Raw genomic sequence first — 13,734 nt, 5'->3', positions numbered from 1 at the left:
CGTCATGTTTGCTACTCCAGATCACAGTTATTTCCGTCATGCATTTGTAATGTTAGACCATGGTGAATTTCACCCAGTACCTGTATAAGCATAAAATCTGGATCCTGCAGAAGGGCATTATTAGTACATATGACATAATCGGTTTTGAGTTACACACACTTCCAATTGATACCCTTCTGTCATTGCAGGTGGTGGATTTGTTGGTGTCAATGTGCCGATCTGCTTTGGAGTCTCCAAGAAAAATGGTCATATTTGAGCCATATCCGTCTGTGGTGGACCCACTTGATCATCGCAGCCTGGCATTTAACCCAAGGGTATTTTCCTTCCTGTTGATTAAGCATCTACATATTGACTCTCTGATATACACTCAGTGACCACTTTATTCAGAACAGGAGTGAAGCCTGGTGTAGTCTTATTCTATTGAAGGCCATTCACTTCAAAGTTTGATGTGTTGTGCATTTAGCATTGCTCTTCGGCACACCTCTGTTGTATGAATGGTTATTTGGGTTACTGTCCCCCTTGTTTTAGCTTGAAACAATCTAGTCATTCTCTTCTCACCACTCTCATTAACAAGGCATGAACATTCCAGAAGAATCCGTTTCTGAGATACTCAAACCATCCCGTCTGGCACCAATAATCATTCCATGGTCAAAGACACTTAGATCACATTTCTTCCCCATTCTGATGTTTGGTCTGACAACAACTGTACCTCATGACCATGTCAGCATGCTTTTATGCATTGAATTGCTGCCACATGATTGGCTGATTAGATATTTGCATTAAAGAGCAGGTGTACAGCTGTACGTAATAAAGTGGCCACTAAGTGTATATATTTGGGATGAAAAATACATATAGCCACAAAGATAAATTGAGCATTTTGGTAGTGTTCTGTGTTAAGATACCTGGCAATCACCATCGCACACTGAAAATTAACATCAGTATATTGTATACAAAATAAAGAAATATTTACTTACTATATAGTCATCACATTGGTGATTTGATTGGTCTGAAAATGTTACCACACTTTTCTGTTCCAGTATTACACTTGGTATGTCTAGATACCAGCAAATGTTTATTTAAGATATTACACTGGCTAAGTCTAGTCATATTCTCAATGAATTTTGTTCTATGAAATATAACACAAGTAATTTAAGGAAAAAAAGACCCGTTTCTATGACCATGTTGTTTCTAACTAACGTTCTTGGGAATGGCACTTTGATCAAAGTTTCTTCAACACAAAACAGATTCACCCGATGGTAATCTGAAAAGTTTAGGGATGAGAGATTGATACAATACTATCCATCTAGTTGGTTTTAAAAATCAATTACTTGTATGAAAGTCTAGTCTCCTTCAGGTATAATGAAATTATTTTGAACTTAAACTAAATATTAGGAGAAACACAGCCAGCATAATCAATGTTATCTCTGTGTCTATTTTAGGAAAAGCACAGGCTCTGAGGGAGCAAGTATTGACTATTAATGATTTAATATGCTTATGCTAATGAAGAAAGGCTTAAATTGAAAATCTTTTCACCAGAACAGTGAATTTTAATTAATATATTTGCAATTATGCTAAGATTTGAGAAGGAATATAGATAAAGATTGCTTGCTCTGTATTATGAATTGAACACTCAGTAATCACTGGGAAATGAACAAAATAATTACATTTGAAGGATTATTTGAACATGTAAAGCTTTATGACGAGTGGTAAGGAACATACTCGAGCTTCATTCTCTTGAGATTATTCCACCAATGAGGCTGATCAACAGCTAAATGCTCTCCACTCTCCTTTGCTCCTTGTCTTTGTTCACCAAAATTTGTTGATCTCATATTTAAAATTATGAACAGAACTAGCATGTACTTCCATTTTGGAAGATAGTTCCACATTCTACTACCCTTCCTGTGAAAAGTGTTTCCCAAGCAGTCCATCGTCGATTTTCAGTTTATTATCGTGAAATCATTGAAACAGCAAACACAGTTGAGACATAGGGTCATAAGGCACAGAAACAGGCCCTCTGGCCCATTTCGGCCATGCCAAAACCATTTAAATTGCCTACTCCCATCAACTTGCACCAGGACCACAGCCTCCATATCCCTGCTATCCATTTGCCTATCCAAGCTTCTCTTAAACATTGAAATTGTGCTCATGTGCACCACTTATGCTGGCAGATCATTCCAAACTCTCACAACCCTCTGAGTGAAGAAAGTTTTCACTCAGATTCCCCTTAAATTACTCACCTTTCACCCTTAACCCATGACCTCTGGTTGCAGTCCCACCCAACCCTAGTGGGAAAAACCTGCTTGCATTTATTCTGTCTGTACCCCTCATGACTTTCTAACTGTCTATCAAATCTCCTCTCAATCTTCTATATTCTAAAGAATATAGTCCTAAACTATTCATATTTTCCTTTTAACTCAGGTCCTCTGGACCCAGCAACATCCTTGTAAGTTTGCTCTGTATTCTTTCAACCTCATTTCCATCTTTCCTGTAATCTGCACACAATACTCCAAATTAGGCCTCACCAGTGTCTTATAGAACTTCAGCACTTCATTTCCTGTACTCAATACATTAAGGCCAATATTCCCAAAGCACACGGCACGGGTAGCAATCCACTGGAGGTCCTCCCCTTTAACTTAGCACCTAACGCCCTGAAATCCCTATGCAAAACCTCATCACTTGTCCTACCATATCATTGGTACCTAAATGGACCACAACTTCTAGCTGTTCACCCTCTCACTTAAGAATGCTGAGGACTCGATCTGAGATATCTTGGACCTGACAACTGGGAAGCATCTGGAAATCTCATTCTCATCCACTGAACCTCCTATCTATTCCCCTAACCAAAGAATCCCCTGTCACCACAGTGTCCCTCTTCTTCCCACCCACCCCCATGCCCCTTCTGAACCATAGTGGCAGACTCAGTGTCAGTGACCCAACCACTATGTCTTTCCTCTGTTAGGTCATTTCCCTCTGCCCCCCCCCCCCCCACAACAGTATCCAAAGTGGTATAGCTGTTATTGAGGTAGATAGCCACTGGGGTACTCTGCACAGGCTCCTTAACCCCTTTCATCCTCCTGACTGTCACCCAGTTTCCTGTGTCCTGCAACTTGGGTGTAACTGCCTCTCTGTATGTCCTATTTGTTATCCCTTCTGCCTCCCAAATGAGCCGGTCTTCATCCAGTTCCAGCTCCAACTCTTTAACACAGATAGCAGAAACTGCAGCTGGATGCACTTCTCACAGTTGTAGACATCGGGGACACTAGAGGTCTTACTGCCTTCCCACATCCCGCAAGAGAAGCATCCAACTGCCTGACATCTCGACTGTCTTGGCTGAGTAGATATAAAGAAGGGAAGGAAAAAAAAATTACCTAAAGCATTTTTTCTTTTGCTTTGTCTGGCGTAAGCCTCTCTTCTCTGGAGGCTCGGAGAGTTAAAGCCTCAAGGTCGCCACTCTGACTCTGTCCAATCAGACAATGGCTGCAGCACTTGTCCAAGCCTTCCTGCTCTTACTACTCAATCCCAAACACGGATTGGTGGCTGGTCATAGCTCAATTACACTGCCACACTCCACCACTGCATTTTTCAACTCCATCAGTGGACCTGAGTGAAACCCCCTTCTCTCAAACTTCTGATGCCCAGATTGGTCAGTGATCAGAGCTCATTTCTTCTACGGTGATCATGATGCAAGTCCACCTCAAACCAATTTGCCTGCATTAGAATAATTCTATTCAAGATACTCAATATACAATATTGAACTCCTTATCAGATACAATGTTGCAGTTGTATCTGCCTTCACCACATCTTCTTTCAACTCTTTCCAGATACCACACTTGATTTGAAAAAAAACTTACCCATCTGATCTCCTTTAAACTTCCCTCTCATCTAAACCAGTGTCCTCTATTTTCAGATCTCCCTACCTTGGGATAATAATTGTGACTATCTAGCCTATCTATGCCCTGGGAAAAAAATTTATAAACATCCATAAAGACCGTAAGACCATATGACATAGGAGTGGAATTAGGCCATTTGGGCCATTGAGTGTAGTGCACCATTCAATCATCGATGATCCTCAGCCCCACTTCCTGGCCTTCTCCATGACTATTATAACATTGTCCTTTTGACACACCTTTCCTAGTTTTCTTGTAATCTATAGTCCACATTCCAGCTATTGTTTGGAGACCTGTATATAACTGCCATCAGCGTCCTTTTACCCTTGCAGTTTTTTAACTCAACCAACAAGGATTCAACATCTTCCAGTCCTATGTCACATCTTTCTAATTATTTGATGCCATTCTTGACCAGCAGAGCTATGCCACCCACTGTCCTATCCCTCCGATACAATGTGTAACGTTGGACTTCCAGCTCCCAACTTCAACCATCCTTCAGTCATGATTCAGTGATGGCCAACATCATACCCGACAATCTGTAAAAGTACAAGATCATCCACCTTATCTCTTATACTCCGTGCATTAAGATATAACACTTGAGTACTGTATTTGCTCCCCTTTTTGATACTGCATCTCTAAATGCTCTGATACTCAAACTGCTGGCTGCAAATTTGTCCTAACATCTGCCTGCCCTTCCTGACAGTCTGACTGCACACTACCTTGGCGTTTTTACCATCTGTCCTATCCTGAGTCCCTTCACTCCAGTTGCCATCCCCCTGCCAAATTAGTTTAAACCCTCCCCAACAGCTCTAACAAACCTGCCCACGAGAATATTGGTCCCCCTTGGGTTCAGGTGCAACCATCCCTTTTGTACCAGTCATACCTCCCCCAGAAGAGATCCCAATGATCCAAGAACCTGGATCAGACACACATTGATCTGCCAAATCAACCAGTTTCTACCCTCACTGGCACATGGAACAGCTAGCTATCCAGAAATTATTATCCTGGAGGTCCTGTTTCTCAGCTTTCTGCCTAGATCTCTAAATTCTCTCTTCAGGACCTCTTTGCTTTTCCTTCCTATGCCATTGGTACTAATTTGTACCAAGATATCTGGCTGCTCTCCCTCCCCCTAAGTGCTGTGGATGTAATCCAAGATGGCACCTGGGAGGCAACATAACATCCATCATAATCACCAATCATAGTTTGCTATTTTTGTGAGTAAAGAAACCCGTTGATTTAATCTCACTTCTATGCAGCAGTTTGAGGAATCTGTTCTGCATTCTCTCTATTACTACCATATTCTTTCTGTAGGGTGATTACCAGAACAATTTTCTAAGTGTGTTCTAACCATTGTTTTGTACAAGTGCAACATGATATTCCAACTCTAAAATTGCCCAAGGTTTGAAAGCATAATTTGAAGAGCTGTGGCCAAAAAATACTTTCCACAAGATTGTATACGATTTAGCCCTAATCCAGTTTTTTGTTATCTGAAGTCACCAACAATGCTCAACCGTAGTTGCCCTTAAGGAGAAGGCATTGAGTTGCCTTCTTGAATTTCTGCAGTCCGTCTGATAAAAGTCCTCCTGTGGTGCTGTTATTTCTGCATTAGAAGTAGATGTTTCAGAATTCCAGGATTTAGGCACTGCCACAGAGATGCATTCCCATGATAGAATGGCATGCAGAGTGGAGGGATCTGGAGCTGGTGGTATTCCTGTACAATTGCTACTCTTGTTCATTTTGCTGGTAGAAATCGCAGGGCTGGAGTATGCAAAAAGGACTACTTCATTCACCACTGAGCTTTTTCAACATTGTTCAAACTGCACTCCTCCAGTCAAGTGGAGATTATTCCACCATTGTTTCAGGTCTGTGCCTTCTATTTGGTGGAACGTCCTTAGTGATCACTTCTTGTGCTCGTACTGTACATTCACAGTAATGTATTTAAGTGGCTGGATGAAGACAGTTTCTGGTCAATAATTGAATCATCCAGGATATGGATGATAAGGGACTTGGTGACAATAATGCCAGTGTTGATGGTTAGACCCTTTTTTGTTGGAAATGCTTGTTGCCTGGCCTTTTTGCTATTAATGATACTTGATATTTATCAGGCAGTTCCTTAATTTATACTGTCTGTTATAGTCCTTGTTGATAACAAGGTATAATTTGATCAATTTGATTATTCAATGTTTTAGTAGCTAAGGTATGGCCCACAATATGCTCATAGTTATATAATTGCATATAGAATTGCATCATAAGACGTTGATTGGCAGTGAATTATAACTGAGAATTGAGATAAAATTATGCTGACATTTGGATTAGTTGAACAGATACTGTCTTAGATCAACATTATGTTTCCTTCCTGACAATGGCTGTGAACTCTGAATCAAGTACCATAGTGCTTCTTAGTAGTTGATGCTGTCAGCTAGTTTCTTTCTAGAATTAGACAACCTCTTTTTCATTCTATTTGCACTTCAAAGGAAATGAAAGATCAAGGATAACCTATCTTTGATTAGAGTGAAGACAGATGATTGCCTTTGGTTTTGACTCAGTATTGTGAGCCTGAACTGGAGTTGGGAGTAAGAAGAGAAAGTTGACATTTATATCTGACTCAAAAAAAAATCTTCATTATAAACTTACATGAAGAAGGAAATTGGAGGTGGTGCAGCATAGCTACACTAGATTGATTCTTGGGATGAAGGTTTTGTCCTTCCAGTAGAGATCAAGTAACATTGCAATATAGTTCATAAGACATCAGAGCAGATTTAGGCCTTTTGGCCCATCGAGTCTGCCCCACTATTCCATCATGGCTGATTTTTTATCCCTCTCAACCTCAGTCTCCTGCCTTCTCTCCTTAACCTTTGATGCCCTGATTTAATCAAGAACCTATCAACCTCTGCTTTAAATATACTCAATGATCTGACCTCCACAGTTGACAGTAGCAATGAATTCCATAGTTTTATACCTTCTTGCAAAAAAAGGAATCCTCCTAATCTCTGTTCTAATTGGATGTCCCTCTGTTCTGGGACTGTCCTCTCTGGTCCTAGACTTCCCCACAATAGGACGCATCCTCTCCACATCCATTCTATCTAGGTCTTTCAATATTCATGAGAAAATCTGCAGATGCTGGAACATCAACTGTTTACTCTTTTCCATAGATGCCACCTGGCCTGCTGAGTTCCTCCAGCATCTTGTGTGTTGCCTTCAATATTTGGTAGGTTTCAATGAGCTGCCCACCTCATTCTTCTAAACTACAGAGAGAGCAAGCCTCAAGCCATAAAACATTACTCATATGATAATTATTTAATTCCTGGAATCATTTTCTTGTGAACCTCCTCTGAATCTTCTCCAATGCCAGAATGCCTTTCCATAGATAAGAAAACTACAAATGCTACAATACTCCAAAGTCTGACCATGCCTTATAAAGCCTCAGTGTTACATTCTTGCATTTGTTTTCTAGTCCTCTAGAGATGAATGCTAACATTGCATTTGCCTTCCATATTACCTACTCAACCTGCAAGTTAACATTTAGAGCACTCCTGAGTCCCTGTGCATCTCAGATTTTTGAATTTTCTGCCCGTTTAGAAAATAATCTGTTCCTTCTTCCTTCTACCAAAGTTGATGACCATACATTTCTCTACACTATATTTCATCTGCCACTTTTTTGCTCATTCTCTACTTCTGTAGACTCTCTGCTTCCTCAACATTATCTTCACCTACTTACTTAACTTGACCACAAAGCTATCCAAATGATTGACATATAACTTGAAAAGAAGTAGTCCCAACACTGATGACTGTGGAACACCACGAATTACCAGGAGTCAACCAGAAAAGATGTATTCCTACTTTTTACTTCCTGCCAGTCTGCCAATCTTCTATTCATCTTCACATCTTTCTTGTAATACCATAGGCTCTTATCCTGTTAAGCAGCCTCATGTGTGACATCTTGTCAAAGGCCTTACAAAAATCTAAGTAAACAAATTCCACTGTTATATTTGCAGAATTGCAACAGATTTATCAGGCAAGATTTCCCCTTAAGGAAACCATTCTGACTTTGGCCTACATTATTATGTACCTCCAAGTATCCCAAAACCTCATCCTTAATAATGGACTCTAACATCTCCACAACCGCTGAAGTCAGGCTAGTTAGTTAGCTAGTCCCTCTCCACACCTTGTGGCGCAATGAGCCAATGTAATTTCTTTTGCAGTTGTCTGTTTTTTATGAGGCCGAGTTGCTAGATTGACGCTCAACCCAGCATGGATGGAAAGAGTTCAAGGAACCCAGGACCACCTGCCTTGAAGTCCAGTGTGGATGCCACTACACTACCTTCAGGCTAACTGGCCTATAAATTCCTTTTTTCTGTCCTCTTCCCCTCTTGAAAGAGTGGAATGACACTTGCAATTATCAAGTCCTCTGGAAGTATTCCAAAATCTAGTGATTCTTGAACAAACTAATAGTAGTCTTCCGTTTGGCATGGGCCTTGTGCACCGAATCAGGCTTTCTTTAACCATGCAGTTGATCTTTCTTAGTGAGGCCTAACCTAATTTGCCAGGCTCTGGCATGATGAAACATAAATAGAAAACAATTTCTAAAAGAATATATTTTGAAGCAGTAGTTGTCAATTTATCTTTAGATGGGAGAGGTTAGCAGTTTGTAATACTTTCAAAAAGGAAGCCATAAATAGCAGACTGGGAGACCGTTTCGCCGAACACCGGCACTCAGTCCTCCAGCAGTGGTGGGATCTCCCTGTGGCCACACACTTCAATTCCACAGACCACTCCCACTCCGACATGCCTGTCCATGGCCTCCTCTACCGTCAAGATGAGGCCACACGCAGGTTGATGGAGCAATACCTTATCTCCCGCCTAGGTAGCCTCCTACCTGCCGGCATGAACATCCAACTCCCAGGCCTCTGTTGATACCCCTGCCACCACCCCCCCCCCATCTTACCCCATCCCTATCTATAATTTTAGTCTGGTTCTCTTTCTCTCTGTTTTCCCCCCTCACTATAATCTGCCCCCCAGCCCTACCTTTCTTTCTCTTTTATTTCCCATAATTCTCCACTTTCCCCCTAGCCCATTTCCCTTCAGCCTATCACTTCCCAGCTCCCTACTTCATCCCTCCCCCCACTTCTTATCCTCCCTCGACCATCCCATGTTACTTCACTCCTGATGAAGGGTTTTGGCCCGAAACATCGTCACTACCTCCTCCCATAGATTCTGTCTGGATTGCTGAGTTCTGCCAGCATTTTGTGTTTTTAGCCATAAATACAAGCTTGAATGTAACTATTTAATGAAATGTCTAGGTGAAATGTCTTTTCATTGTGTATTGAGTTTATGGAATTCACTTAGCATTAATGTTTGATACAGAAACTATAACAACATCCAAGGTAAGACTGAAAAAAATGTAATAATGAGACCAGGATTGGAATATGATTGGAATTCATGATCAGTTGGATGACCAGTAATGACATGAATAAGTTCAATAGCTTTATTCAGTGATATAACTCTGATGTTTTTGCATTGGAAGCAGAAGTAGAGCTTACTACAATTGTTTATAATTATGCAGCAATTATTATAAAATTCTAAAGTGAATTTTTTCTCCATGTTTCAACAAGAAAAAGGATTATGAGCGGTTAGTTAAAGCACTGGACAGCATAACATCCATCAGGGAAATGACCCAGGTAAGGACCAACGTTTAGTAGCAAGCTTTACACTGCATCACAGGTAACTATAATCCTGTTTTTATTAAAATAAGTTTTAAGTGAATTAGAAAGTATGGAGCAACTACCTTCTGCTCAAGTTAATCCCTTCTTCTAAGAAAAAAATGCATTTATCAACATTTGTTGGATTATGAGTGGCTTTGTATGATCTCACTCATCATATGAGCTTTCAGTCACCCCCACCACACCTAGCTGAACTTGCCATTTATAGCTCTACAATTCCATTTGAGCTCAGTGTTTGGATGCCACACCCTCCTTCCGAGGAGCAACTAGACCTCAGCTGATGCATGCTTAGATCCTATATCCAGAACATCCTAATGGCCTTTTGACAGCTAACAGCTGTGAAATCAGAGATTGTGTATTGTGCTGTTGGTTTTCTATGTATCTACATTTAGAAACAGATCAAATAAAGTGAAATAATCTATAGGCTTGAGCATGTGAATATTAAAGAAAAGAATGTGCTGGGGCTTTTGGAAAGCATCAAGTTGGATAAGTCGAGGGACCAGACAGGATGTAACCCAGGCTGCTGTGGGAGGCGAGGGAGGAAATTGCTGAGCCTCTGGCGATCATCAATGCATCATCAATGAGGATGGGAGAGGTTCTGGAGGGTTGGAGGGTTGCAGATGTTGTTCCCTTATTCAAGAAAGGGAGTAGGGATAGCCCAGGAAACTATAGACCAGTGAGTCTTACATAAGTGATTGGTAAGTTGATGGAGAAGATCCTGAGAGGCAGGATTTATGAACATTTAGAGACGGAGCCATAATATGATTAGGAATAGTCAGCATGGCTTTGTCAAAGGCAGATCATGCCTTACGAGCCTGATTGAATTTTTTTGAGTATATGACTAAACACATTGATGAAGGTAGAGCAGTAGATGAAGTGTATATGGATTTCCACAGAAGGCAAAGAGTGGCTGTAGACGGGTCATATTCTGCATAGAGGCCAGTGACCAGTGGTGTGCCTCAGGGATCTGTTCTGGGACCTTAGCTTTTTGTGATTTTTATAAATGACCTGGATGAGGAAGTGGAGGGATGGATTAGTAAATTTGTTGATGACACAAAGGTTGAGTGTGTTGTGGATGGTGTGGAGGGCTGTCAGAGGTTACAGTGGGACATTGATAGGATGTAAAATTGGGCTGAGAGCTGGCAGATAGAGTTCAACCCAGATAAGTGTGAGGTGGTTCATTTTGGTAGGTCAATTCATTTTGATGGGAGAATATAGCATTAATGGCGAGGCTCTTGGCAGTGTGGAGGATCAGAGAGATCTTGGGATCTGATTCCATAGGACACTCAAAGCAAAGTTGCCACACAGGTTGACTCTGTGGTAAAGAAGGCATACAGTGCATTGGCCTTCATCAATTGTGGGATTGAGTTTAAGAGCAGAGAGGTAATATTGCAGCTATATAGGACCCTGGTCAGACCCTGCTCTGGAGTATTGTGCTCAGTTCTGGTCACCTCACTACAGTAAGGACGTGGAAACCATAGAAAGGGTGCAGAGCAGATTTACAAGGATGTTGCCTAGATAGGGCAGCATGCCTTATGAGAATAGGTTAAGTAAAATTGGCCTTTTCTCCTTGGAGCAACAGAGGATGAGAGGTGTATAAGATAATGAGAGGAATTGATTGTGTGGATAGTCAGAGGCTTTTTCCCAGGGTTGAAATGGCTAGCACAAGAGGGCATAGTTTTAAGGTGCTTGGAAGTAGGTACAGAGGAGATGTCAGGGGTAAGTTTGTTTTTTAATGCAGAGAGTGGTGAATGCGTGGAATGGGCTGCCGGCGGAAACAATAGGGTCTTTTTAGAGACTCCTGGATGGGTACATGCAGCTTTGAAAAATAGAGGGCTATGGGTAACCCTAGGTAATTTCTAAGGCAAGGACATGTTCAGCACGGCTTTGTGGGCTGAAGGGCCTGTATTGTACTGTAGGTTTTCTGTGTTTCCAATTTAGAAAAAGTTATTAAATTATTTCAAAATAAGCATTAATGATCACTTTAACTCCTAGAAATTAACTAAACCAAAGAAAAATAAGTCAGCAGTTTAGCTTTTTAATTTAGCTTGATAATCCCATTAAATTGATAGGAACTTGGTTCTTTTCTTATCTCATTCATCCCTATCGAAAGCTGAGGGACTGGAGTGAAATACATCTAGTCCGTCAGCTCAGGCCATTTGTGCACCATTCTTGAACTCAGTACGTCCAATGGTAATGCATTACAATAGGCAGATGTGAAAATCATGGGCAAGCAAGGAGAACATCCCTGGCAATTCTCCATAGACTTCTCCATGGAATTCTCCAATTCTGCCTACAGGTGTTTACGTTTTGGCATATTATCTAACAACTTGTTTTATTGAGGTTCACCAATTGGATTGCCTTAATGCTTTAGTTTCTTCCGTTCCTCCTAAAGTCATACTACATGGATCAGTTTCAGAATGAACAAAACTCAGTAATATTTTAAAACAGTGTGAGAAATAAATCTAACAAGTCACTTTAGCTTTTCACATATCCCTTCACAGTGTGATTTTCCACATTGAATCTTACATAAATTAAGATTTTTATGTATTTGCCAGCAACCATTTTCTACTTAATTAATTTAATCTCTTTATTTTTTGCACTCCTTTTCCCCAATCATGTGCAGTTAATTTTTAATACATGCCAATTTGGATGAAAATTACCCTAAAATATTAACATACCACCTTCACTTCCAGGTGCTTGACTTCTGTTTTTGTTTGAAAACTCTGGTTTTGCTACATTCTGTTCATCGGTATTGGAGTGAGTACTTTAATCAGGAGTTACTGTCCAGACTTTCAAACATCTAGCATAGAAATTGTGTCCTTAGCATAATAACACAACCCAAGTCATTTAATTTTTGTGTTTAGCAAATTCAAAATTAAATTATTGGTTTTATGTGTGGTGACTTCATCCATCATAACTGAATCTTATTTCCAATTCACTGAATTATTTCCAAGTGTACATATTCCCATTATCCATTTCTGTATCTGTATTAGTCATTTCAGAATACACATATTCGTTAAACTCTACTTATATTATTTGTTTCTGCTCAGTAACCATGTTTGAGCATATGAAAGAGTAGCACTTCCTGAAAGTAATCAACCTGTTCTGTATTGTTAATCATGAGCATGCCGTTCTCTCTGTATCCATGCATAAATCCATATGTGATCCAATCAGAAAGGAAAGCCATGTGATGTGCTGGCAGCCTGGAACATTTAGTCCACCGGTTTAAAGTGTCAACATAGAAATAATTTAAATGTGCTGTGAATGTCCCATTCACAGAGACTTTGTATCTTAATGTTTTTGTATGGTAATAAGCATCCATCACTTCTTTGGTGTGTGCTCATTAGATTCCAACGTATCAGCCAGATATTTCTGCAAGTGAGAATTGGTTCATGGACGTCAATGATATGAAATATCTTAACACTTTTATAAGATCAGTTAAATTCATGATTAAATTAAATATAATAAAACACAGTGTATTTAGACACCTCAGGTCTAGTATATCTTTGCCCAATTAAGCGGCTGCTGAAGTTTCTTGGAAATTGTTAAATCGGTATAAAAAAGACAAACTGCTATTTAACTGAATAGCCACTTATGTATTTAAATAAACAAACTAGGATACTACCAATGCTACTACAGTACTATAAAACAGTGTATTGGTTCTTAATAGTCTTCAACAGAGGAATTCATCCAATGCTATGCTACTGTATTTTTTCTTTTTGATTGAACAGAATCAGCACAGGCACCTAGTGCAAATAATCTACTACATTCATAATATGCTTTAGATGATGGCACCCTCCAAATCTTAATTTTCATTGAAGCACTCAAGATGATTATTGATATCTTCAAATTCTTTATACGTCCTAATTCATTGAAGTTATGAAACATTCCATTTTCGCTCCTGGCTGTTTCTAGCATCTCCAAGCCTGAATACTTGAAACCACAGTGAGCAAAACAGTTTTGTTTTTCTGCTTACTTCTCGCCAACTACCTGTCAGTGCATTTTCAACACAAGCACATGCAAATGACTCTTTTTAAAAACTGTTTACTGTAAGGATGGTGTAGTATCTAATAGCAGGAAAAGTGCAAGTGACTGACGCTACTTAGAAACTGTTCTGCAATGGT

The 13,734-nt window shown here is 40.1% G+C and overlaps 1 protein-coding gene across 2 annotated transcripts in view; it reads left to right on the top strand.

Moving 5' to 3' along the window:
• The window catches only part of parp8 (poly (ADP-ribose) polymerase family, member 8), a 369,781-nt gene that overhangs the window by 322,970 nt on the left and 33,077 nt on the right, over positions 1-13,734 (top strand). For both annotated transcript variants that reach the window (XM_059989438.1, XM_059989439.1), the window contains exons 16-17: positions 189-314; positions 9,500-9,565. In XM_059989438.1, the coding sequence (XP_059845421.1) occupies positions 189-314; positions 9,500-9,565 (192 nt within the window). The remainder of the gene's footprint in view (positions 1-188; positions 315-9,499; positions 9,566-13,734) is intronic.

Source organism: Hypanus sabinus, chromosome 14 (assembly GCF_030144855.1).
Source record: "Hypanus sabinus isolate sHypSab1 chromosome 14, sHypSab1.hap1, whole genome shotgun sequence".
NCBI lineage: Eukaryota > Metazoa > Chordata > Chondrichthyes > Myliobatiformes > Dasyatidae > Hypanus > Hypanus sabinus.
Note: the sequence above shows the minus strand (reverse complement) of the source record. Positions and strands in the feature narration are given on the sequence as shown.